This window comes from Herpailurus yagouaroundi, unplaced genomic scaffold (genome assembly GCF_014898765.1).
Source record: "Herpailurus yagouaroundi ecotype Mexico unplaced genomic scaffold, PumYag 100, whole genome shotgun sequence".
NCBI classification, from domain to species: domain Eukaryota; kingdom Metazoa; phylum Chordata; class Mammalia; order Carnivora; family Felidae; genus Herpailurus; species Herpailurus yagouaroundi.
In genome coordinates, this window is record NW_024412391.1 from 78,735,504 (window position 1) to 78,762,868 (window position 27,365).

The 27,365-nt window shown below is 34.9% G+C and overlaps 1 protein-coding gene across 7 annotated transcripts in view; it reads right to left on the minus strand.

Annotated features, from left to right (window-relative positions):
- PHTF2 (putative homeodomain transcription factor 2) overlaps positions 1 to 27,365 on the minus strand; it is a 95,138-nt gene that overhangs the window by 3,893 nt on the left and 63,880 nt on the right. For 2 of the 7 annotated variants that reach the window (XM_040472827.1, XM_040472828.1), the window contains 9 exons: positions 26,535 to 26,721; positions 24,626 to 24,781; positions 18,804 to 19,022; positions 12,220 to 12,348; positions 10,038 to 10,310; positions 9,677 to 9,808; positions 6,675 to 6,761; positions 2,911 to 3,066; positions 1,928 to 2,023 (listed from right to left, as the gene is read on the minus strand). In XM_040472827.1, coding sequence (XP_040328761.1) covers positions 1,928 to 2,023; positions 2,911 to 3,066; positions 6,675 to 6,761; positions 9,677 to 9,808; positions 10,038 to 10,310; positions 12,220 to 12,348; positions 18,804 to 19,022; positions 24,626 to 24,781; positions 26,535 to 26,721 — 1,435 coding nt within the window. Of the gene's footprint in view, positions 1 to 1,927; positions 2,024 to 2,910; positions 3,067 to 3,136; positions 4,799 to 6,674; positions 6,762 to 9,676; positions 9,809 to 9,878; positions 10,311 to 12,219; positions 12,349 to 18,803; positions 19,023 to 24,625; positions 24,782 to 26,534; positions 26,722 to 27,365 lie in introns of those variants that run through there. The other 5 variants (XM_040472829.1, XM_040472830.1, XM_040472831.1 and 2 more) reach the window with 5 other exon arrangements.

The window sequence follows — 27,365 nt, forward strand, 5'->3', positions numbered from 1 at the left end:
ATATATATATATATATATATATATATATATATATATATACTTTCAGGTTTTTCTTTTTCTTAGAACTGACTTCCATTAAAAGAACTCTGTGATCTAAATTCGTAACTGCAATTTCCGTCTCAAATGAATGACTAGTAAAGTACTGGTCTAATAATTACCAAGAGGTATGAAAACATTTTCTAGTGTAAGAACAAAAAATGTAAGAGAATAATAGCTTTTTGCACAAGAATTAGAAAAGTAGCCAAATTTTCTGCTATTATTAATACATACATAAAACTCCCTTTAAGACAATTACTTTTCAAATATAAGAATTAATTGATTCAAAGATTTAAAATTCTATGATTTATTTATTCTCAGATTCAAAGTTATATGGCAGGCCCTGTGTTAAGCTCTAGGAAGTCAGGATTTAGTCCCTGTGCTGACAGACCTTACAGTTGAATAGACATACAAATAAATAATTAATTGTGAGTCTCCCATAAAAGAGCTATTATTAAAAAGGCAGTGGGTCCTAGAGGAAGGTGCTCCTAAAACTTAGTGGGAGGAGGTAATAGGTATTCCATCAGACACATGAAAACATGGCATCTTTGAATGGCTACAGGTTGCCCAGCATTGTTAGGGGCCAACTGCAAGGAAAGAAATCCTTCAGATCTGTAAAACGGGCTACTTAGGTAAGGGTCATTCTTTACACAAATCGTACTAACAGACTGAATTTAATCAGGGAGAATGTATCAGATGTGCACATGAGAAAGATCACAGGCAGTAGGGAAGCACTGTGGAAAAGGCGCTGGAAAACAGTGAGACTAGAAGCAGGAAGGCCTGCTTTGTTCAATGGATCAAAGCTCAAGTGAGAGACAATGAGGGCCTGACCTAGGATAGTACTGATAGGGAAGCGGAGATGAACTAGAGGATATTGGAGAGGTTAAAATAATGGGCCTGAGAATTTCTTGGCAGTGAAGAGTGACAGAGAAAAACCAATCTATATTAACTCCCAGGTTTCTGAGTAGAAGATTGTATATGACTGTGTGTGATCAAAAAGGATCACATTGTTGTGCTCTGTATTTTCTCAAATTTCCCTCTACTCTGGGATTGAAGCTGCTTGTAAGTCTCATCCTGTCTCGCATAGTGCCTACACTCTGAAAATATTCAACACATATGTACCAGACAAGCCCACCCGCCTCTCTTCTGAACCTTGTTTGTCAAGGCCTATTATATACTGTGAGGCAGTACCTAATTAAGACTTTTTAATTGACTGAAGAATTAAACGTAATACTGAGAGACTACTAATTTTACACCATTCTCTGAAAACATTATATTCAATTTGTTACAGAAATTGAGATTTTAAAAAACATTTTCCTTTTAAGAAAGAAAAACATTACTAATACTGCAAAGCAATACTAGAAATATTTTATCAAATTACCTCCAAAGTGTTATTATGACATCAAATATTTTGAAATTATATTTTTTGTCACCAAAAATGATTCGAAAATTTAAAGGTTTATTGGTGATATATATTTATTATAATTACTATGTATTACTAATTTTTAAGCTAACTCAGGCCACGCAGAAGACTGCTCTGAGAAATATAAAATGAGAAAATTTCCAAATTAACACCAAATCTCCCTTTTTGAAATCTATTTTAAGTACTAGGAGGCAAAATTTCCAAAGATACCAACCTCTAAATACTTTAAACATTAAAGTCTTAAATTTTCAAAAGTTATTAAAATTTCAAAATGATATGATTTGGATAACACTGGTTAGTTTTACAATAAGTAAAATGTACATGACACGAATGTGTTCAAATATAATTTGGAAACAATTTGGATAATCATAAAAACCAAACATAAGATAGGATCTGCAAACAAAAGACTAAGATAAAATGTCAGAACAGCATATTCTACATTATATCCATTTTCAGTTTTACTTTTACCTTTAGCAGTTTAGTAGCCAGCTTTAAAACATTATTCACTAGTGTCAGTTCCTCTTTTTTGTTAGGTTTCTTCTCCATTTTCAAGTAGAGGTTTATCTTTTATAAAAAAAGGAATGAAAACGAGGAATGAATAGTTAAAAATACTTAAAATTACAGCAAATACTCATTTTTAAAAGGAATTGAAAGACAGTCACTAAAACATTCATGGTGCTTCTCCGGGTATTGAGATTATAGATGACATTAATATTCTCCTTCATACTTTACTGTATATTCCAAATTTCTTACAGTAAACATTTGATAATAAAATTTTAAACTTTTCAGATTAAAGCTGACACAAGAAAGGAAAACTCGATTTCATTATTTAATAGGTGAAATACTTTACTCCTAGAGCCAAAACAAACAAAAGAGTAAGTAAATCTAACTAAAGTAGATCAATTGGTTTGTTTGCTGCTCTCCCCTTTCCCTTTAATTGAGCTCATGTGACAGGATTACTGATTCTTAAAAATCATACTTTCCCTGGCAAAACTACTCAAAACATTTTCACTGGCAGTAAGTTTCTTTGAGTAATTCCTATGGAATGGTAAGGAAAATATTAAACAAATTAATACACAACAAAGTCAACCATCAAAATTCTTATGCTTTATCCTTCCTACTGAATAAAAAATTCCTACTTCTTCAAATATGGCTCTGCTAGACTGCCAAGCAAACATATCCCACTAATGGTTTAAAGTTCATCACTTCTATAAATAGTACTTGCTTCTTGTCAAATCAAAGTGAAACAGTAAAACAACAGGTCAGACTTGAAAGCCGCATCAAGGCAGGAACATTGAAGAAAGGCTCATGTCCTATCAAATGTCAAGTTTTTCTTTGTAACACAAATGCAATCTAAAAACAGGTTCCTAAAAAACCTCAAGTAAATGAAAAGATTTTTAGTTTAATATGTAGATTATAGGCATTAACTTATAATAAACATGCATTCTCACCTGTTCAGTAAGTAATATTGAGGTATTGCTATATTTTTTACTTGTCTCTGATCCAAGGGTAACAAATCTTAGGAGAAAAAGTGTTAACGAGATGCACCAGATTACTAGTTCCCAATTGTAGTGACAATCAAGGAAGATCTCATGCACGTGAAGCAACTAAAAGTGTACGAAAAAGGCAACATGAAACAGCAATGTGATTCAAACAATTTCTTTTTTAAAGGAAATAACATTTTATTTCATACAAATTGATCACGAATATAGTATTTGTATTTTAAAAACATTCCACATTTATTATAAAATATTTCAAACACATCAATAATGTAATCAAAACCCATAACAAGAAGGTAGAGAGGGTAACTGCCTTACTCCCAACTTTAAAGTAAATACCCCTAAGGTAATAAATATCGTATGTACAATGTCTGCTTTAAATTTTTAAAGATATACTTTAAGATTAAGAATAGTACTTTCCAGTCATTGTATTATGAATCTCCACTGAAATTCACCAATTTGTTTTCTGCATCTGTTAAGATGATCATATGTTTTCTCCCTTTTTAATCAACTACAGGAGCTCCAACCAGATTTGTGAGTTGAAAATCTTTGCATTCCGAGTATAAACTATATTGGTCATGGCATATTTATTGTTATTAAGTTGCTGGCTTCATCTTCCTAGTATTTTGCATTGAAGTTAATAAGGAAAATTAGCTCACAGTTTTCCATTTGTATACTGTCTCTCAAGTCAATTGGTATCAAGATTCTATTAGTCACACAAAATGAGTTGGGGAATAGTCCCTTTTTTTCTACTCTCGAGGTGTTTTGTGTAAGATTAGAATTACTGTTTATTTGAATAATTGGCAAAATTCAACTGTAAAACCACATGGGTCTAGAGGATTTTTGTTGGTGGCAAAGTTTTAAACTATTGAATCAATACTACTTTGTAGTTACAGGTCTCCTCAGGTTTTCAGTTTTCGAGTCAGATTTAGTACATTATGCATTTGTACCAAATTGTCCACCTAGGTTTTCAACTTTAATGATATAAAGTAATTTATATTAGCATTCTTTAAACAATTTCTCAACTGTGTCAGTAGCTTACAGTTTAATACACTATGCTTTCTAAATATTTGTTATTTATATGCTTTAAAATTTCCAAATGTATGAGTTTTTTTGCTGGTGTCATTGTTTTCTACCGTAACTGCATTACTGTTAGATTAAGTGGTCTACATTGTTTCAGCTGAGAATTACTTTGTGTCCAAGTACATAGGAAGGTTTTGTAAACTGTCCTTGTGTTTGAAAAGAATATGTATTCTCTAATTTTAGAACAAAATTTAAACTATCTTGTTTAGGTACATATCTTCATTGTTTTTGTTTGTTTGTTTGTTTTTTGTCTGTTTAATCTATCAATTACTGAAAGAAATGTGTTAAAACCTTCCAATGAGGTTTTTAAAAATAACTTCTTGGTGTTATTGATTTTGGCTATCTGTACATATATTTTGAAGTTACTGGATTACATGCATACAAGCTGAGAATTATTAGACCTTGATGAATTATTCTTTTAATTTTTGTCACGCTTCCCTTTATCCCCCATTGAACTTAGATTACAGTCATTTCATCTGATATTAATATGAACTCACCAGCTTTCTTATAGCTAGTATTTATTTGCCTGCCTCTTCCTAAGAGACAGAACTACTACAGGATGTACTTCAGGAACATGGAAATTAAGCTTGGAACAAAAGGCTAACATGCAATAAGGAACTGTAAGTAAAGAAATCAGTCTTTTCCTCCTGGTTGCTTTTAAGATTTTTCTCTCTGTTTTGGTGTTCTGTAGTTCTTCCACAATGTGTCTTGAGTGTAGATTTATATTTATTGCTCCTTCTTATTCTTGTTGTGCTTCCTAAATCCAAAGTTAAGGTCTTAGCAACACAGAAAAACTATTGGCCATTATCTCTCCAAATATTGCTCTCCTTCTCCTTCCCATCTGGAATTCCTATGGATATATGTTGGCTCTCTCCCATGTTTCAATCCTCTTTTCATATTTCCATCTCTTTATCTCTGTCCTATATTTTGGGTAACTTCTTCCATCTCCCATTCACTATTTTTAGCTGTCTTCAATCTGCTATTTTTTATTGTGTTGTTAATGTCAATAACTGAATTTTTCATTTCTCTGAAGTGCTGTCAGTTCTTTTTTCAAATCTGTTCTTTTTTCATAGCGTTATCTGTGTCTTTATCTTATAGTTCTTATCTGATCAGTTTATCATCTGAGGCAGCTAATCTCCTGCTTGTTGGTTCACTGACTGGCTCAACATGGATGGTTTCTTCAGTGTTTTGAAACCTCAAGAGGCTTCTTCATCTGTGGACATCCTGAGGCCTAGGCTGAAGTCACATTCCCCAAGAACCAATCTTGGTTTTGCTTCTGCCAAATATCTTAGGACCGCTTTTTATTTAAAAAAAAATTTTTTTTTCAACGTTTATTTATTTTTGGGACAGAGAGAGACAGAGCATGAACGGGGGAGGGGCAGAGAGAGAGGGAGACACAGAATCTGAAACAGGCTCCAGGCTCTGAGCCATCAGCCCAGAGCCCGACGCGGGGCTCGAACTCACGGAGTGCGAGATCGTGACCTGGCTGAAGTCGGACGCTTAACCGACTGCGCCACCTAGGCGCCCCTTAGGACCGCTTTTTATATTAACTTCTTGACACAGAGATTACAGGACAAGATCTGTAATGCACATTTTAAACCCTGAACCTCTAATAAGGGCAGACCTACAGTTACATATTCTTAGGGCAGAGACTTATCCCCCCATTCTAGTCAGAGTCCAGGCAGAGTTAGATGAGCTTTCTTATTATCCTCCTGGGCTGGTGGACAGGCTGTTTTTCTTATTCTACCTTTTCATGGAGACCGTAGTCCTGTAAGGGGTCTGGTTTACGGGGGGGAGCATGTATAAGGGTGTATGCAGGCTGAGGCCTCATCTTCTGTCCTCTTGTGGGCCTAAATCTCAAGTCTCTAGGATACGAAGATTGACAGTGTACCTCACCTCCTCATCCTAGCGCTCTCACAGCATTAACACATATACTTAACTGCTCTGTTTTTTAGCTTTATCTTCATTGTTGGCCCCTTACTGTCTTATAAACTCAGATATGCATGTAATATGTACATAGAAGAGCTTATATATGAATATTAAACAGCTAAGTTTCCACCCACCCTCTGGACTATACAGTATTTTAAAGCAGAAGAATCTTCAGGTAATCTAGTATGTCACAGTACTTGAAATGGAAGTTTAATTTTATAACGCAGAATATCCTGAGATACTTCTGTGCTTCCTGACTAGTCTTGGACAATGAGAGTTCTTTCTCAGAGCCTGAGGCAGTCATGTCACAGTGACGATTCAGATATAAAATGAAAGAATACTACGTGTGAATAAAGCAGAGATTTGTGAAAAACAGTCTGAAACAATTTTGCAATTCTAGCCACTAATAAGTTTGTTTTGGGAAATAAAGATAACCAGGTAAGTGACTGAGAAAAAGTAATTACTATATATTCAATCAATAGACATCTGAGACTATGCTAGCCACTGCTCATGACACAGAGATGAATAAGACCCATTTATTTATTCTACTGAAAAAAAAAACTGCAAAAGGTCAATTTCAAAACTTGTATAACTAGGCTTCCTTATAATATTACTACTGTGGTTGTTTATTATTAGAAAGCCTTCTGGAGCCCAATAATCATAGATATGATTATCTACTTTCTACACAGAACAAGTCAACTCACCTGGGCACAACAAATAAATACAACTGATATAGTCAACAAGAAAGCAGATGAAACTATAACATCGACTGATCGCTGAGGACCTCGACGCTGGGGAAAAAGAGGAAAAATGCTTTTAAATATATTTACTAATTGCAGCTAATTCCATGCTTTCAATTAAAGTGTTGATCCATCCCTGCAGGTTGATCATAGCTTACAATGTTGAAAATATACCTAATTTGTTGGATGAATTTTAATTACAAAGTGTTACTATTTCCTGAGGATTTGCAATACAGTAAACATGGTGAATACATAGCATAGAATTCTTAGCATAACTTCCACGTTTTTCATTTCCTTTCATTCCAAATATTTTGTCAAACACTAATCATTTATTCAACAGATATTTCTTGAGCACCTTCTCAGAATGAGGCGCTGTGCTGGGCATACAGCACACATACAGCATACATCTGAAAATACAGCAGAGAACAAAACACACACAGTCCCTACCTTCACAGGAAGTAGCAGGAAGTCAGACATCAAGCTTATAGCCACAGATATATGTGATCAGTTGTAATAAGTGCTATAAAGGAAAGGTAAAGGATGCTCGGAGAAAACTGGTAGAGAATTTGGTTTAAGTACCACTTCCTTAAGGAGATCTTTCCCAGGCCCACACTCCTAACTCTTACAGGCAAGTTAGGAAGATAACCTGGGAAGATCTTCCTGATACTGTGATATTTATACCAGAATAGGGTGCTCAGGTATGATATAGCACATGGCAGTGTTCCTGGCAGAAGGAAGGACAAGTGCAAGAGCACAAAACAGTAAAAATAATATTGCATTCAAAGAACTGAAGCAGTCTGGTATGGCTGGAATGCAGAGAGGAAAGTGTTTCAAAATGAGACAAGGGAGACAGGATATCCTCAGGAGCTAGGTCATGAAGGGCATTGATAAGCCCTGTTCAGATTTTGTCCTTTAAGAGCAATGGAGAACCCTCAGAAAGTTTTAAGATTCACATAATGAGGGGCACCTGGGTGGCTCAGTCGGTTAAGCATCCGACTTCGGCTCAGGTCATGATCTCACAGTCTGTGAGTTCAAGCTCGCGTTGAGCTCTGTGCTGACAGCTCAGAGCCTGGAGCCTGATTCAGATTCTGTGTCTCCCTCTCTCTCTGCCGCTCCCCTGCTCATGCTCTGTCTCTCTCTGTCTCAAAAATAAATAAAAACATTGAAAAAAAATTTTTTAAAGAATCATATAATGAAATCTACATTTTAAAAAGACCTCTGGTGGCAGACTGAGGAATGTATTGGAAGGAGGAAACCTGAATGCAGGGAGGACAGTTAACAGGCATCTATAGTAGCCCAAAGCAGATGATTGAAGGTTTCATTCAGGTTGCAGACATGGAAACAAAGAAGTAAATGGATCCAAGATATATTTTGGAAGTAGAAAGGGTGGAAAATGGTGATGAGTTGGATGTTGGAAATGCAAGAGAGGGAAGTAATAAATATCAAGGATAATTCCTAGGTCTGGGGCTACAGATTTTCCTTGTTAAATTTTAAGCTCCGAAAGGTAAGGCCTTGCATGTCATCAGTAGTGGATGTTAAGTGGTTAGCGTTAAATACATGTTTATTGAATGAAACAAACAATGTACAAAAGAATACAACATCTACTTATATAACAGATTGATAATGAGGACGAATTACAGATGGCTTCTCACCAAGCCACGTAACAAAGATCATATTCATCCCTCCACATGACAGAAAAGTCACAGTGAGTAAAAATAATCCATGCCAATTTTTAGCATTTCCCCATGGAGACTAACAAATTAAATCTATGAACAGAACAATGAATTTTTTAAATAGAAGGGTAGACAAATAGTGCAAACTTTTTCCCACTTCTTTCATTGTTACTTCAAAATGAAAAGCATTAAAGATCTAGGTATATCAGAGGGTTTCTGATCTTTTGGCCAGCTTTATTTAAGGCCTGATTACTCCATGCATAATGAAAATCACTGCATCTTAACGTAGCAAAGAAATAATCCTCAGAAGAAGTGCTTTCCTAAACTTAATTCAGAAGTTCCCCATTTCCCTCCTGAGTTTTTATATCTTACTGCCATAATTAGGAAAGTCATTTTAAAAGATTAAGGGAAAAGAACAGCATGAAGAGAATGGCTTAGAACTGCAAGCTAATATTTTTAAATAGTAATAGGCCACTTCAGTGAGGATACTCACTGATTAGTTTTTTAAATTCTTTTTTAAGCAGTGGGCTCCCTCTGCTGGCTTCTGATAACCATTCTAGGTATGAATAAAATCTTTAAGCTTCTGAATGAGTAGAAGTTGGTGAGATTTATGAAAAAAACATTATTGTCAAATCTAAAAAACAAAACCTATGAATAAACAAACAAAAAGCAGAATCAGACCTATAAATACAAAGAACAAACTGATGATTGCCAGAGGGAAGGGGGTGAGCAGATAGGCAAAATGGGCAAAGTGGAGTAGGAGGTACAGGCTTCCAGTTATGGAATGAGTAAGTCGCAGGAATAAAAGGCACAGGTTAGGGAATATAATCAATGGTATTGTATTAGTGCTGTAAGGTGACAGACGGTAGCTACACGTAGTGGTAAGCATAGCATAGCATAGCACACAGAGGTGAATGACTATGTTGTACACCTGAAACTAATGTAACACTGTGTGTCAACTATGCTTCGATTAAAAAAAAATTAAAAATTAAAATTTAAAAAAATTAAAAAATTAAAAATAAATAAAATATAAATCTATGACAATCTGATCTTGAATGATCTACATAAAAATGTATGTAAGCCTTTTAGACCTCAGGTGTTTTATCTAAAGAACCAGTTAAACATTTATTTTCAATTTCTGAATATGGATTGAAAAGAACACTAAGTATGACCACGCAGCAGCATGTTGCGTACACAGGTGACTACACATTCAGACATACACCCATATTGAAAAAAGAGAAACTCTGAGAGGAAGGCAGCATGTTAAGAGTACTTTTATCACTACCATTCTACCTTAAGATAGGACCGGAGAGAGAGCCACATTTTTATATTCTGTACTTTCTTCAACCGGAAATGAGGAACCTCAGATTTTCGAGCCCTCCTTGCAGATGTTAAATGTCCAAACAGTTTTGCAAAAAGTAATCGCTAAAAACAGATTAGGATAAGGATTAATTTTCAAGTAGATTATCACAGAAAAACAAAAATCAACAAAATATGGCTTGTTATAGGATTGTATTTGCTTAAGTACTACAAAAACAAAACAGGAAAATAATTAGCGGGTCAAATGATTTAATGAAATACTAAAATACTTCAGGAATTATCTATTATGAAAAGGATAAAATATTCTCTATTCAAAATTCTATATTATACTCACCTGTTTGTAAGTTCTTTCTGCTACACAGAGCAAAAAAAAGAAAATCCACACAAGAGACACACGAACCACGAAACTTATTATAACCATAGAAAGAACTATGACATCTTCATTAGAACCAAATGCAATCACATAAAGTTCTGAAGCAGAGTGTGCTGTGAGTTGTTCCAAGTCTGTAGCTTGGGAGAGTCGGAAAACAAATGGAGTTAAACCCAGGATTAGAGAGATTGCATTTCCAAAAATCTGGTATCCTATTCCTGGTATATGGCTGTTCACCTATATTGAGAGAGAGAAAGAGAGAGAGAGAGAGAGACAGAAAGAAACCCAACCATGCATAAATTTTATCTACAGTAAAATGAATTCCTATTAGGCATTATTTTATTTATAGCGGTATCAAATCATTTTGTTAAAATATATGAGTTTTAATACACGAATAATGAAATTTAAATTGACTCAAAGTTTGAGAGCATATTACAGGTAGATCGTAAATCATTATATGTTCAGTTTTTAAAAACAGTTCATTATCAGATTTCTAATTCACTAAGTAGATGCAAAAGGATGAACTATTTTGGTCTTACCTAGGTCTGGGGAAAAAATTCTATAGATCTCACTATTTCAAAAGTTAGAAATATTCACAAATACTTCCATATTAAAAAGAATGAGATTTCATATCCACTTAAGCTCAGTACATAAAAAGAAAAATCTAGAATTACACTTATTTGATAAATTTGCAATCTGTGTTTTCCTTCAAAGAGCTCAGTATACAAATGGATATCTCCTTAATACTTTAAAACCATTTTAAAAGAAAATGTGTTAGAGGGGGGAAAATTAAATAAAAAAGGAGAAAAAGGGAGAATTATGAAAAAGGAAACTGGAAATGAAATAATGGGAAATATAAGACTGGTAGGACTGGGAGGGATCTAGCTAACTTTCTATCATCATATTATACATTCTGGAAACAACCTGCTAGTTCACAGACAGCTAAGGTATGGAGCACCAACTACATCCACATCTCCAGAGATTCCTTAGGAGTATGTCATAGGATGGAAATCAATTTCTAGAGCAGTTACTTTAATTTCTGTCCTCCATAAAGTATGCATAATAGTTCTTACATAATGAACAATACATGGAAATTCAGAAGTGTAAATAAAATTGGGGTGCCTGGGTGGCTTAGTCGATTAAGCTTCTGACTTCAGCTCAGGTCATGATCTCACGCTCTTGAGTTTGAGCCCGGAGTCTGGCTCTGTGCTGACAGTTCAGAGCCTGAAGCTTGCTTCAGATTCTGTGTTTCCTCTCTCTGCCCCTCCCTCGCTCACACTGTCTCTCTGTCTCTCAAAAATAAATAAACATTTTAAAAAATTTAAAAAAAAGTCCAAGTTAAATCATGCCTAGTTGCCCAAGAGGAATCAGATAAAATTTAAAAAGTAGTAATGATTTCATAAAAGACACAATTTCATAACTGAAATTAAAACCCATAGTATTTGTACTCTACCTCCTGAAACTACTCAAGACCTGTTACCTCTAGCTGCATTTACTTCTATATATTTAAGTGGGCAAGCAAGTATCAATATAAACATTCTATTTTGATTTTTTAAAATAATAAATGAAGCAGGAGGGAGGACACAGGAAAATAAGCCTTCATCAACACTTGTGTATGTCTAGCACAATTTGATCCATGGAAAGCAAAAGAAAGAATAACATAAAAGAAGAAAATTTTATTTTATTTTATTTTATTTTTTTTCAACTTTTATTTATTTTTGGGACAGAGAGAGACAGAGGATGAACGGGGGAGGGGCAGAGAGAGGAGGGAGACACAGAATCGGAAACAGGCTCCAGGCTCTGAGCCATCAGCCCAGAGCCCGACTTGGGGCTCGAACTCCCGGACCGCGAGATCGCGACCTGGCTGAAGTTGGACGCTTAACCGACTGCAGCACCCAGGCGCCCCAAAAGAAGAAAATTTTAAATTGCATCATCTGTTCTTGGTCAGAACAATGAAAACACTAAAGCATGACGGTGGTTTGGTGACAAATCACTGTATAAATCACAAACAGGACCAAATACAAATACTTTTTTTTCATGTTGAAAAAATGAGATAAGTTGTAAACATAACAACCTAGTAATTATTTATTATATTAATAATTGCTGTCTTATTCTTGAACTAAAAGAATAATATTTAAGCACTCACTCTGTTCATTATCATTCCACTGATTTCAAGCACAGACATGTCTGCTTTCTTGCAGTCATTGCCTTCCCACACTATAGCACTTATTTTCTCTAATCCCGGGTGGGAATTATGGAGCCAGGGCAAGTGACTCTATAAAAAATAAACAGAAATTGGTGAATACATTTATCACATTTCATAAATAAAACGTGTGTATATATATATATATATATATATATATATATATAAAATACACTAAAAAACAAATTGGTGAATGCATTTATCATATTTTATAAAACAGAACATACATATGTCTGAACATGGGTATACCTGTATCTACATACACCCAATTTCAAAGACACTAAAATTCTATCTTAACATTAATTAGCATATACATTGAACAGAAGGCATAAAAATTACAGTTATAAAAATGTGTACATTAAGAACTTCCTCTAATAGGTGTTAGGCAAGCTACTATTCAAAAATCCTCTAAAATGTGTCAGCAAAAGCCCTTAGTTGTCAATTGTCTACATAGCTACTAATATAGTAGTGTTCAAAAACAAATGGATATCAAATTGTTCATATTATTGACTCTCCAACTTACGGTCGTTCAATACAAAGCACATGACAGCTAAGATTTAAACCTCTCTGAAAGACTAAACAGTGATACAATCTCATCCTGGAAGAGACTCTTCCTCATGCCCTTACCCTCATTATTTAATTTAGTTACTTTTCTGTATTTTAATCTAGCATTTCCCCAAAGGATTAACTTTTTTTTGTTCCTTTGAGTATATATTGCAAATGGAAGCACATGATACTGAAAGTACTCTCTCAATGTTTCAAGAAATAGAAAAAGGCAAAAAAAAAAAAAAAAAAAAAAAAAAGAAGAAAAATTGAAAGCCTTAATACAAAGGATCAGATGCTTAAGTTTTTTTTTTGTTTGTTTTAGATAATTAAAATAATAAAACTTTGGGGTGCCTGGCTGGCTCAGTCAGAAGATGTGCCTCTTGATATTGTGGTTGTGAGTATGAGCCCCACATTAGCTGTAGAGATTACTTAAAAATAAAATCTTTAGGGGCACCTGGGTGGCTTAGTCGGTTAAGTGTCTGACTTCGGCTCAGGTCACGATCTCATGGTTCGTTGGTTTGAGTCCCGTGTTGGGCTCTGCACTGACAGCTTGAAGCCTGGAGCCTGCTTCAGATTCTATGTCTCCCTCTCTCTCTGCCCCTCCCCCACTCACACTCTGTCTCCCTCTCTCTCAAAAACAGATAAAACATTAAAAAAAATTTTAAATAAAATCTTTAAATAAATAAGTAAATAAATAAATAAATAAATAAAACTTCAAAATAGGATGGTTGGGGATTAAAGACAGCAACAAAATTCAACACTAATCTTTACCTTATCAGATATTCATGAGAAGTTAAAACATTAAAAGATTAGACCCAAAATGGGATGAATTTACATTACAGTATTACTAACTTATTTTTATAACATATTTCATTAAAATAACTTCTAGCAATGAGTAGAAGAATCTACTATAGTTATAGTTATTCTCTGAAGGACAGAAATGTGATTAAAATATGGTAAAGGTAAGTTTTTTGAAAACTTAAGGAATGATTTTCCTGTAGGGAGAATAAAATTGCATTGATTTGTTTTGATTAAAGATATAAAATAGTCATTAATAATACGTAAGAAAACAGATATGGGTAGTTATTATCATTCTGAATCGAACATTAATTTTCTGCATGTAAAGCTATATATACCAGGTTTACTATAAGCAGAATAAAAATTGATGAATAATTACAGGCAAACTGTAATGCCACTAGCCATATTATTAGCAAAGTTCTTTTACATTTAGTTTACTTGACTACGAAAAAGTTTTCTCTAAAAATTTATCTTTTCCAAAGATATGGTATTCGGTATTTTAATATACACTAACCATCATAGCATATATTTCACTATTGGAGAGCCTTCAAAACTGTTAAGACACTAGTTATTAACTATCCACTTAATTCCACAAAATATTCTAACTAGGATAAAAGTTATTTGCTTTCCACGGAAATTTAATCATTATGAAACAACATGGGCTCAAAGGCTAGGAAGAAGAGGTAGAAGCTGAATGCAGAGTGTAAAGCCTGGAGAGACAAGATTTCAACCACTGATTTACAGGTTTCTAATCTTTTTAAACTCTCAGTCTGTTAACAGTGAATTAAAGCCTTCCCAATTACATGAAGCAAGGCATATCAAGGTCTATCTAGGACAGAAACAGGAATTCAAAAAGTTCACCCTCCAAAAGTATTCATTGTGCCCAGTCACCTTTGCAGTTACTTTACTTAGCATTTGATATCATCTTCCTATTTCTAGAAAGCCAACAAGTAGGAGAAAGAGAGCAACTAGAAACTGGTGAATTTAAAAAGAGTTAACTGGGGAAAAAAAAGAAAAAAGAAAAACCCAACCCAACCCTGTATCTGTGTGTGTGAAATATATTCTGAAACCACAGTCTTGTTGCAACATGTGCTGTCTACAGTGTATGAAGAGCAGCATTACATGAAATGCTTTTTCAGAAAGGCTCAAGGAAAACTGAATAATTCCATTTCATAATTTTATCATATAGGTTCTTCTTGGTATATTTTTCAGACTAAAATCTGGATCCTCATTCAAAATCTCAACTGCTTTGTTTCATGTTCATTCAAAACTGCCTGAAAACATTAACACTTAATTGGTACCATGTTTTATTTCAAGTAAATTCACCATGACAACCGCTTTACTGCAGTTTCTACCTGTGGGAACTGTACCCATTAAAATCTGGCTTCACTTACTGCAAAATGAATTTCACTTGAATATGGCCTCATACTTTATTATATACTCAGCCACGACAGGGGGAGAGAAGTTTTCTGCTGTAGAAATGTTTCAGTTACTATTTCCAAAGAAAGTAAAACAAACAATAAAACAAAACTACAGATTTGGTGACATCCTGCCTAGAACACACAGATTCAGATGCTCATTGTTTCTTCGTAAGGAGGTATTTTTCAGTTTTTATGGTGGGCAGAAAACGGTCCTCCAAACCCAATACAGATCTTAGTCTAATAAGAAAAAACTGGTAGCTTTTCATTAAAGGGAGCTAATTTCCATTACATGGCTACTATTAAAACTGAAGATATGAGCTCATTTTTTAGAAGCCTGGGAATAAGAAATGTGTGTAAAATCAAGTCTTTAATCCGCAAGCAAAACCAATGTAAGTCTGTGATACTGTAATTAATATGCAGAGTAGAACATTAAAAATCGTACCAAAAAGGAGCAGAGTAGTGGGATAGATTTAGGGCCAACTAATTCTGTACAGCATTCTTTAAAAACAATTTGGAATGCTTTGAAAAAACTGTATTTCCTTTCATTCATTTACTCAATTTTTGTTAAACACCTACTAAGTACCAAGTACTGTGTGATACAACTATGAGCAAAAGAACACACAGTCCCTGTTTCTATGCCTCTGATGGTGTCACTGGGAAAATAGCTCACAGGCATTTTCCTAAACTTCAATTCCAGCTCTCTGCCCAGTGACTTAGATGAATATCCAGGTGACTCATCCAACAACCTATTCTCATGGATTGTTTCTTATTTTTTGCTTCTTAAATTCCAAGGACCTTCAGCTACTCCCATGGCCATAGTCTGGGCCTTGTCAACACACTGAATTGCTCGACTTCTCATCTTACCAGGTCTCACAAACCTTCAATTCTAAAACACTTCTGAACACACCTATCCTTCAGTCTATCCCCTTCTTGGTTTCATTTTCTTCTCTGATATCTAACATTGTTTGGACTCTTAGCATTTCCATTATTTCATGGTCTCTCCTGTTCCTTGAATAACAACTATTTACTGAGCACCTACATTGTGTGACTTTGGGTGTGTTATTTAATTCTGAGCCTCAATTTTCTCATCTATGAAATAAATATATAACCATATATAAAAGATACACTACACTGTTGTAGGTTGTGAAAATTATATGACATAATGCTTCTAGATTACTATGCACAGTGCCTGGCATGTAGTGAATGCTTTTTAAATGTTTGCTTTATTGATTACCACAACTGTATTTCAGAGACTATCACACAACTGTGTGGATTGAGCAATCACAAATTCATGGTTTCAGATTCCATCTGGACCCTCAACAATATGGCAGTGTGACTCTTAATGTGTTCATTGGCTTGAATACATGCACAAACTCTCTTCACTTTTCACAAATGATAACTATGAGCCGTCACCACCAACCCTATTATCTCACTTGTTGTTAACAGACCTCCTGGCCTCCTGCACTACATTAGGCAATAATCCTTTCATCATCTTACTAATTTTTCTCTGTGCACTTACTCCTCCTCCTATTTCAGCAGAAGATGTGTTCCCCTTCCTATCAAAGGCAAAACTTCCTAATTATGGTTCCCCTCTAGAATCCTAAGAAATCTCATTCAACAACTTCTTCTTCTGTATCTCTTCAGTCCTTCCCTCCTGGGTTTCCCCTATGTACACAGGTGCTCAAGTATCTCACATCTTGGGGGGGGGAAGGGCCGCCCCCAAAACATTCCCTCAATTCTATTTCTCCATCTTTTAACAATGTTTATGGCTTAATTTGTAGCCCAAAGTTTTAAATTTTAGGATATTTGAATTATTGACTGCCTCATTTTGATATTTGAATGCGTTTCTTGTGTTCTTCTTTAAAAAATTCTTCTCTTACCAAAAGTAACAAAAATTTTTCTCCTATATTTTCTTGTAAACATTTTAAGGTTTTGTTTCTTCACATTTAGGAACTATCTGGAATATATTTTTGTATATGAATAATCATTTGATCTATAACTATATACTGAAGAGTTCATTCTTCTCCCAATGGTTGTAATGCCACTTACGTCATATATTAGAGATCCATGTAACATGCACTACTTCAGGGTTTTTTATTCTGTCCCATTGGTCTATTTGTTTATACACTGCCTTGGTCTGCTTGGGCTGATATAAGAAAATACCACAGAATTTCTATGGCTTAGAAACAATAGAAGTCTATTTCTCACAGTTCTGGAGGCTTGAAGTCCAAGATCAAGGTGCTGGCAGTTTTGGTGTCTGATGAGATCCCACTTCCTGGCTCAGAGACTGCCCTCTTTTTGCTGTAACCTCATAATGGTAGAAGGGGCAAGGGAGCTCTCTGGGGTCTCTTTCATAGTGCACTCTACATATTCATGAGGGCTCCACCCATATAACCTAATCACCTCCTAAAGGCCCTATCTCCAAATACCATCACCTTGGGCTTTAGGTTTCACCAAAGGAACTGGTGAGTGGGAGGGGGAGGGCATAAACATTCAGTCTATAGCAGACGCCCATAGCATACTATCTTTATTACTCTATGTACTTTCTAAGTAAGTTTTTATATCTGGTAGGGAAAGTCTCCCTGTTGTTCTTCAAAACTGCTTCAGTTATTCTTGACATTTTGCTCTTCAACGTGGACTTTAAATCAGTCTAAGTTCAACCAGACAGACAAACAAACATAACTGGTGGAATTTTGATAGAAAAAGCAGTGATAATGGACGTCTCTGAGTGTTTCTGCCTTTAATAGAAACACTTCTAAAATCTCATCATTATAGGTTTTTAGAAGCTATAGCTCTTTGATAGCTACCTTTTAGTGGATTAAGGAAGTTCCCTTCTACCTCTAGGTTTCTAAGAGTTTAGTTGTTGGTTTTATTTTTAGGATTTGATGAAAAGTTAAATAAGAGAAAGAAGAGGAAGAGTGAAAATTTTAAATAACCACCGTGTTTCTGGACTGCTGAGTGGATGGATGGAGATGTCACTCACTAAGATTTTGAGTCCCAGAAGAAAAACAGATTTATAAGGGAAGATGGGGTGTTTGGTTAAATTTGAGATACTGGTGGAACATTCAAAAGAAGATATGCTATAGAGGTGTGCTGTCCAATATGATACCCTATTCACATGTGGCTATTCAGTACTTGAAGTGGCTAGTCTAAATAAGTTGTGCCTGTCAGGGCTTACAATAGATTTTGAAGACTTAGTATAAAAAAAGCAAAATATTTCATTAGTATTTTTCACATTGGTTGTAAGTTGAAGTGAAAATATTTTGAATATACTGGGCTAAGTAAAACATATTAAAATTAATTTCACCTTTTTAAACATTTTAAATGAGGCTACCTGAAAATTTAAAATTACATATGTGATTCTCATTATATGGGCTCTTGGGAGATATAAATCTGGTATTGAGATATAGATTTGTGAATTACAACCTTATAGGTGGAATTAAGGCCATGAGTGCTGGTCTGACCATGAAGTATGCTGAGGGAGAAAAGGACTAATGCATCTAAAACACAATTTGACTTACACAACTCCATTTACCAACAACCTCTCAGTAGCAACGTCAGAGACACAACCATAATATAAATACTGAGATTCTATGTTCCAATGAAGCCAGACCACAGCTCACATAAAAAGGAAAAAAAAAAAAAAATCACAGGACTATTACTTAAATTGAATGTAAGCTTTTCTTTACCTCTATAAAATTTGTACATACATTCAAAAAAGCTGGACTGAGAGCCCCAAATAACCCAATGCTGTAAACTAACCTGATGAAAAGGGTCGTCTCTATATTCTTTTTTCACACTTGGATTAATTTGAGGATTTTCCATATCTGTCTCACTGGTACAAGATGACCGGCACTCTGCACAGTGTAACAAGTCTTCCCATAATACATCTTCTGTTTCAGATTCTGGCCTTGTACTCTCAGAATCCTGTCTGGAACTTGAACAGCGAGAGCTGCAACTAGTACCCGATTTAGGGGCATCCTGAAATCAAGATATTCTTTGACATTAATACAATTTATGTACCCTTTCCAAATCAAAGGATTCTATCAGAACCATACTTTGCTACTTTTTGTTGCAATGACAAGTACACTGTCAGATGACAGTGAAATAGAGAGCAAAACATTAAAGATATATATTAGTGTTTAAGGAGTAACAGAATTTTCTTATTATCAAAATCTATTTGATTTCACATCTCAGCTCAAGTGTTATTTTGCATGCAAAGGTTGTGCTTGTTTTCTCTTAAATTTTTATACAAAGTTCAGAATTCAGGCAAGCAGAGACCAGTCTAAGTTCATATGAACTGTATAGTCAATGAATATTAACCAACTTTAACTGATGTCTTTAACATATTTTGAGTATTAAGAGTATATTCTTACTCTCATTTTTTTTTTTTTTTTTTAGCAACAGTGGCTCTCATGTACCTACTGTTTTTGTTTTTCAAACAGAAGTTCAAGAAACTGATGTAAAACTGGTAAATAATCTCTACCAGGAAGATAACTACCAACTCATGTTTTTGAGGTCATCTATGGTACAAAAGTGAAACCTAAAAGGTAGAAGTTACATAATTTCTAATCAGTTTACTTCTTTTCCTAGGAGTTGTTATTGTACAAAATAAATATTCTGAGTAAAAGTTTGATTTAATAATTGAAAACGGAGTGCCTGAGTAGCTCAGTTGGTTAAGCATCTGACTCTTGGTTTTGGCTCCAGTCATGACCTTATGGTTTGTGAGATGGAGCCCCACATTGGGCTCTGCACTGACAGCGCGAAGCCTGCTTGGGATTTTTTTCTCTTCCTCTCTCTCTGCCCCTCTCCTGCTCATATTCTCTCTCTCTCAAAATAAATAAGCTTAAAAAATAATTCAAAATAACTTTTACTGAATAAAGAATGGTAATCCTTACAGCCAAGTATGCTGAAATTTTCACATTTATTTTTAGCTATCCTATGTCGTCACTAAGACTGTCAATTTAACCTTTAAAATGTTTTATGTGTATCTCTTTCTCCTTCTCATGCTATCACCAGCTTTTATCATCTACACTTTGTTTGCTATAAAGAGGCTCCTAACTGACCCCTATCCGAAAGGGCTTCCTCACTTTCCAGATTAATCTTCCAAAAGTGCAGCTTTTTTCCATTCCTCTGACCAAAGTCCTTCCGTGACTTCATACTGCTCTCCTGGATAAAGTTCAAATTCCTTCACCAGCATGATTGTCTTCAAATGTGCTATTCTTTGGACTTTGGTTCTCCACTTGTCCCTACCACAACCTCTCCTCCAGTGACAAGGGGCTACTCCCCAGCCCCTAAACCTGTTTGTTCTTTGCCATTCTAGTCTCTAATTATGTTCCTACCTTGTATCCTACTCTCCTTTACAACCTACTCAACCAAGCGTCTGGAAAATGCCATCTGTATCCCTTTTAGGTGGCTTACCTTGTTTCTGACCCTTAGTTTAGTCTTCTACCAAGGGGGAATAAAACCACCTATCTTAATTAAAGAGACACTGAAAATTAAATGAGCACTGTAGCTTTTAAGACAAACCAGGTACAAAGCAGGGGCTCCACCAATGTTAGTTCTGGAGCCTTCTATTTTTTAAAAAAAAATTTTTTTTAACGTTTATTGATTTTTGAGAGAGAGAGAGACAGAGCATGAACAGGGGTGGGTCAGAGAGAGAGAGGGAGGGAGGGAGACACAGAATATGAAACAGGCTCCAGGTCTGAGCTGTCAGCACAGAGCCTGATGCGGGTTCGAACCCATGAACTGTGTGATCATGACCTGAGCCAAAGTTGGACGCTTAACCGACTGAGCCACCCAGGCGCCCCTGGAGCCTTCTATTTAGAGTGATCCCTTTGTCCCTGAAGTGAGGTATTATTATTTATTTTCATGACAATAAATTTTACATTCCTATTCAGCATCTATAATATTGTCTGTTATTAAATGTTCATGTACTTCATATTCTCAAATAAATCATAACTCTCAATTACACTGTAAGTCAATGAAAGACAGAAACCATTTTTTTGCCACCCTCACCACAAGTTAACAAAATATCTTGAATGAATGAGACAGGTTATTGATAATTAATTTACTGATATTAGAATGGAGCACCATGAAAACACATTTAGTGTGCTGATTACGGATTTGTGGGAGAATTATATGTTTGAAGGAGAAGTAAAAGTGTTTTGAAAGAGTTGAGCAGGAAAGTAAGTAAAGAAATCAAAATAAAAAAATACAGAAAGAAAAAAGGTAAAAATCAGTCTGCTTTGTCTTATAAAAAGCACTCCAAAAATATATGATTCACTAATGCCAACCAGAATACTTGAAGCATAAGCATTTTTCATTACAACTGTTTTCATTAGCTAGCAAGGCACAGAATGCATTAGGAAACCAGTAATGGCTAGTTTAAATTTTTTGATAAAACTAGCTAATTATCTATCATTAATTTCTGATGTAGATTTGCTAATCAGATACAGAAATGAGTAACAGGATTAAAACCCTGATGATTATTTAACTGAAACTAATGGGTGATTTTAGGGATAAGAAATATCTCTAATTCTTTACAGATGCATTTTGCCAAATACTGATTAATAAGTGGGCTACTTTACAAATGTAAAATCTAAAAATTATGGTCTATAACAGATTACATGCCAAACAGAATTTTGCCTGCAATATTTAGGTGATTAATGGCCACTTTGGATTCTGCTACAAATTGCTGAATAAGGGCTAAAAATTAGAAATTTCTGAATTGAAGAAAACAGCTCAAGTTAATAGCTCATTTAATTTGGTTTGCTCTGCTCATTTTAAATCATTTTAGACATTTAGCTAAAACTGAGCATATAATCAAATTAAGGGGAGAAAAAATATTTATTTGAAAGGAATAAGAATTTATAACATAAATGCTTTGTGCCAGGCAATTGTGCAAATCTTATTTAATCCTAACAATCCAATGAGGCTTGTCTCTCTCCACTGTACAAACGCAGAAACTGAGACTCAGAGAAGTTAAATAACTTTTCCAAAGTCACTTAAATATTCTGAGTCCAAGCCCACAGTTTCTTTATTATGACTGCCATCAAAACTGAAACCTAATTTTCAATAGGGAATAAAAACTGAAAGGTATTTGTAGAGTTAAACAAAGCAGGATGGGGCAGGCAACTGGGCAAATGCCTAAAAGAAGATATCAATTCCACAGGACATCCCCTATGCCAGATAATCAAGTAACTCTACCACCATCTTCCCAACAGGAGACTAGAAGAAGACAACCAGATATACATAGTGGATAGTAGAAAAAGGCAAGAAACTGGGGCAGGAGTGGGGGTGGGAGAGTTGAGGGGTGGGAGGAAAGAAGGTTAAGTGAAAGTCTACATACTGAATGACAAGACCACCTCATTCCCAATCTCCTTGATGCCAAACATTACGGCAGCCTAATATAATATCTACCACCCAAACCACCAAAGATTGGATGATTCTTCCTGAAAAACTAAAATCCCCTAAAAAGTGTATCTATAGATACTGACATTCGAGAGCCTTATAACAAATGGCTGTATCCCTAACCACTCATTTTATAGTGAAGACCACCAGTTCCACCCAAGCACAAAGTGCTTCCCAAAATGATTTCCCTGAAAGAAAAAAATATCACCAGTAATTTGAAAAGAACAGAATAATATATACATAAAGAAGTAAAACAATATTACAACACTATGGCTATCTGTCTCAATTTTACTTATTCAAAGGAGGTTTCGTTTTGCTGTTTTTTTTTTTTTTTAATGTTTGTTTGTTTTTAAGAGAGAGAGAGAGAAAAAGAGTGCAAATGGGGGAGGTGCAGAGAGAGCAGGAGACACAGCATCCAAAGCAGGCTCCAGGCTCTGAGCTGTCAGCACAGAGCCAGATGCAGGGCTCACAAGCCATGAGATCATGACCTGAGCCAAAATCAGATGCTTAACCAACTGAGCCACCCAGGCGCCCTTGTTTTGCTTTTTTAAAATACCCTGTGAGGTTGATTTGAGAGTCAAAATTTTCTTGAACTGAAATGTAGTTTTTAAAGAGATTTTTTAAGTGTTTATTTAATTTTGAGAGAGAGAGAGAGAGAGACAGAGAGAGAGACTGAGCCCAAGTGGAAGAGGGGCAAAGAGAGAGGGAGACAGAGGATCTGAAGCTGGCTCCATGCTAACAGCAGAGTCCAATGCTGAGCTCAAATTCATGAACTGCAAGATCATGACCTGAGCCAAAGTCAGATGCTCAACCGACTGAGCCATCCCAGTGCCCCTGAAATGCAGTTTTTAAAATATGTTCTAGTCTAAAGCTCCTCACTTTACAGATAAAGAATCTGAAGACAAGATTTTATTTTTAGGTAATCTTTTACATCATTAAACAAAGATTGAAAACAATCAATGCCGATTTGCTACTTATCAGCCTTATTTAACCTGAAACCTGGAAGATTTTAAGCAACATATTTATTTAAAAGTTAAGATCAGTAGAATATTGTTCTGCCCTTCAAGAATCTCAATAGTTCAAAATATAGCTGCAAATCAAGAAGAGCAAAGATTATGGGGTGAAAACAGTACCTCCAAAGCCAAATAATTTATTCTCTTAGAGAGTGGAGACCTCTTTCTGTAAGAGGTCCTGAAATCCCTTCTAGTACCAACTGACTTCTAACGATACCTAGTGTAACACTGAGAAATTAACGAGACTGAATTTCACAAGTATATCAGATGATCCAGGTGAACAGGTGATCCAGGTGAGCAGACACAGTGGCATTAGTGTCTGCCTAATGGCAGCCACTGAGAGAAGAAACATAGCCACAGTCACCAGCAAGATTAAACAGAGCTACAACCACAGAGAAGAATGTACAAACAAGTAACTCTTCTAAGCTTAAAACAATCAAGGTATTCACACTCACAGCAAGCATAATATATTATTTTTCAAAAGTATAGCCCTAAATCATCCAGGAAAAAATTCTAACATAGTCTAAAAAGAGGAGAAGGCAATGTTTATCAAAAAGTGACACAAGTGACATCTGCCTTGAAGTCAGGTAATGAGGTCTTCTGTCCTTAGAATAAAAACTAAAAATACAATTGAATGAAATTCTTTTTCTATTTAAATAGTTTCAAGAGATGTGAAAAAGTTGGAAAAGGGTTTAGAGAAAACCAAATATTAATAAAGAAAGAATCAAAGAAGAAAAAATAATTGAATTTTATACTATAGGAAACTCACTAACTAGTAATAGTAACATGAAAGTCATTTGGAATGGTAACTCTACTATAATCAAGAAGCTATAAAGCCTTTCATACTGTGAAAAAGACTAACACAGGCGTTCACAGATTCTCTCTCTAGGATGGTTGTCTTTAAAAGCAAACAATGAACTGAATGTATGAGAGTCTTTGGAGAAAATGCACAAAATGAGAACAAATGTGTAGCTATCTATCTATGTGTGGAATACACAAATCCAAAACTGCTACTCTATAAACCCAGGTCATATAACAAGGTATTCATACTGATGGGATATATTTATTTCAGTAATTTTATTCAATTGTTAAAAGAAGCTGTAAGTTAGTAACATATAAGTAAGTATGTATACATATACATAAGGACAAAGTATATACCTCATTAGGGTAATGTTTCTTATAATGGTGTGATTTTCTGTTTCGAAGAATGCTCTCAGAAGTCCTGTCCACATGACGGCGTAACGGATATCCTGTTTCAGGGCCTTCTTCACTGGAGACTTCATCAGAAACATTTGTTATTGTCCTTTGAGTATCCTAAGTTGAGAGTACAGGAAGAGACTTATTGGTAGTTTATGACTGAATTTGTTACTTTAAAACTGTAAGAGTTTAAATTATACATACATACACATATGTCTTCAAAAACCTCAAAGTGATTGATTAGTATTACCTGATTTTCTTTAAAAATGTCTTAAGTTAGTGACTATACTGTTATTTCAATTTTAAGAGTAATTCAACAGCTATTTGTCAAATACTGTCCTATAAAATTTCTGCTCACAAAAGGATGAGAAATAGATTCGAAAATTAAGAAATATAAAATAGGATAAAAGAAGAACAGAGACCATTTTTTTAAAAGGAACTGAGAAAACTGAGATGAACTTATTATACTATTTCTACAAACCCAAAATGCGGTCAGTTATAAGCCCATTACTGGTTTAATAATGGCTTATGAGGAAGGGGGAAGTGAATGGCAGTTGTATGTATGTGCATATCAGACAGACAACGTTATGTCCATACCAATTTGTAAGAGACATCCAGAATTTGGAAATTCTGAAACTGGGAGACTCCAGAGCTTTAGTTTTGATTTTCTCAATAAACTCATATAACTTTAGTAGGTAATACATAGCTAAAAATGTGTTTGAAAGCGGTAGGACTAAAAACTTATCTGGTGAATGATGATAGTGATGTGAAGCTCACAGTATTAAAGAGCTAAATGCTTCCAAAATCTAAAATCAGAGTAAGGGACTCTATTTCACTGCACCCCATGGTATTTATTGTATGCTACTGGTACTGAAAATACATGTATTGTCAAGTGGTAACACATATTTCACTCAAACCCAAAGAACCAACATAAATGTTCATGCTCACATTCTATATGTAACAGAAGCAAACACCTCTTAATTTGGCCATACTGTTTTATTGTAACAGTTTTTTAAAGAAAAAATTACTTAACAAAAAAAAACTGAAAGAAACAAAGAGATATATAATATTACAATAGGCTTTGTTACAGTAAATGCTGGATTTCTTTATTATTTTGGAAAAGTAAACAATTGCTATCCTTAACAAATGTCATCAATAAGAATTTTTTTTCAAATTAAAAACAAAACAAAATGAAACAAAACAAAACAGAACAAATGTGCTGACACCAAAGGTAATGAAATGAAAAACAGGTAATATTTTCTTATGGAGAACATGGATGGAAAGCCACATTCCTAGTTCAGTTTCTAAAATTTAAATGTTCCATTCAAAACAAATTCTCACACACACAGAGAAACGAGGAAAGAGAAGGTAGGTTTAACAAACATCAGTTATAAATTATAAAGTACTTTAACATTTAAATTTTTTTTAATGTTTTTTAATTTATTTTTGAGACAGAGACAGAACATGAGCAGGGGAGGGGCAGAGAGAGAGGGAGACACAGAATCTGAAACAGGCTCCAGGCTCTGAGCTGTCAGCACAGAGCCCAACGCGGGGCTCGAACTCACGGACTGTGAGATCATGACCTGAGCTGAAGTCAGACGCCCAACCGACTGAGCCACCGAGGCAACCCCAAGTGCTTTAACATTTTAGAAAAATTGGAGCCATCAATCAATTCAGAAGGTACCAAATTACACTAGCAATCAAATTTAATCAAATAACTTTATTTTCAGCTTTATCAGTGTGATTTGTAAAGGCTACAGAATAAATTCTGGAAAAAATACATACTTCAAAGGTGATTCCGATGTCTAAATCACTTTCCATCAGCTGATAAAAGATCACACAAACAAACAATTTTAAAAATCACACTTACTTTGCTGGAAATGTTCCTCAGTGTTCCTGTGTGCCACGTTGTCTCTTCTGGTCCAACAGTTTCACACTGAGGTTCATGGCTTTGTATTCCCTCCTCACTGCTTTTAACAGTTTTTTTCCCTTCAAGGGATACATAGCCATTGTCAGTCTCAGTTGATTTATCAATTGAATTCTTCGCTTTCTTTGATCTAAAAAGAAGAAATTGCAGAAGCATGTTATGTAAACCTAGCTTATTTTCATGGGTTACTGATAGAAATTATGCTCTGTTAAAAATTAAATCTGGTAGTTATTTTTCAGAATTTTAATGGCTATCTTATTTTTTACAATAAATAATTTAGAAATAGAATACCTATCATAAAAAGTAAGTCAATAATTGTCAATCAATGTCCTAATTTAGCTTACTTGATTGGTTTTGAGGTCTTAACAAATATCAATTCTAAGAGACATGCCCTAACTTATCAAATGATTCTTGATTAAAATCACTTGGTCTTTGTGAAAAATCTATGATCAAAATTTTGCCCTTTTTATTACAGTTAATAATATATTTTAAAGTTTTATTTAAAAACTGTTTCTAAGGGTACTTGGGTGGTTCAGTTAGTTAAGTGTCGACTCTTGATTTCAGCTCAGGTCATGATCTCAGGGTTGTGAGACTGAGCCCCAAGTTGGGCTTTGCACCGACAGCACGGAGACTGCTTGGGATTCTCTCTCTGCCCCTCCCCAACTTGCGAGTGCATGTGCTCTCTCTCAAAAAATAAACTTAAAAACAAAAAACAAAAAAACTGTTTCTATAATTATTAAATGGTGACTGGTGGTTTATCTTGGTTTTAATACT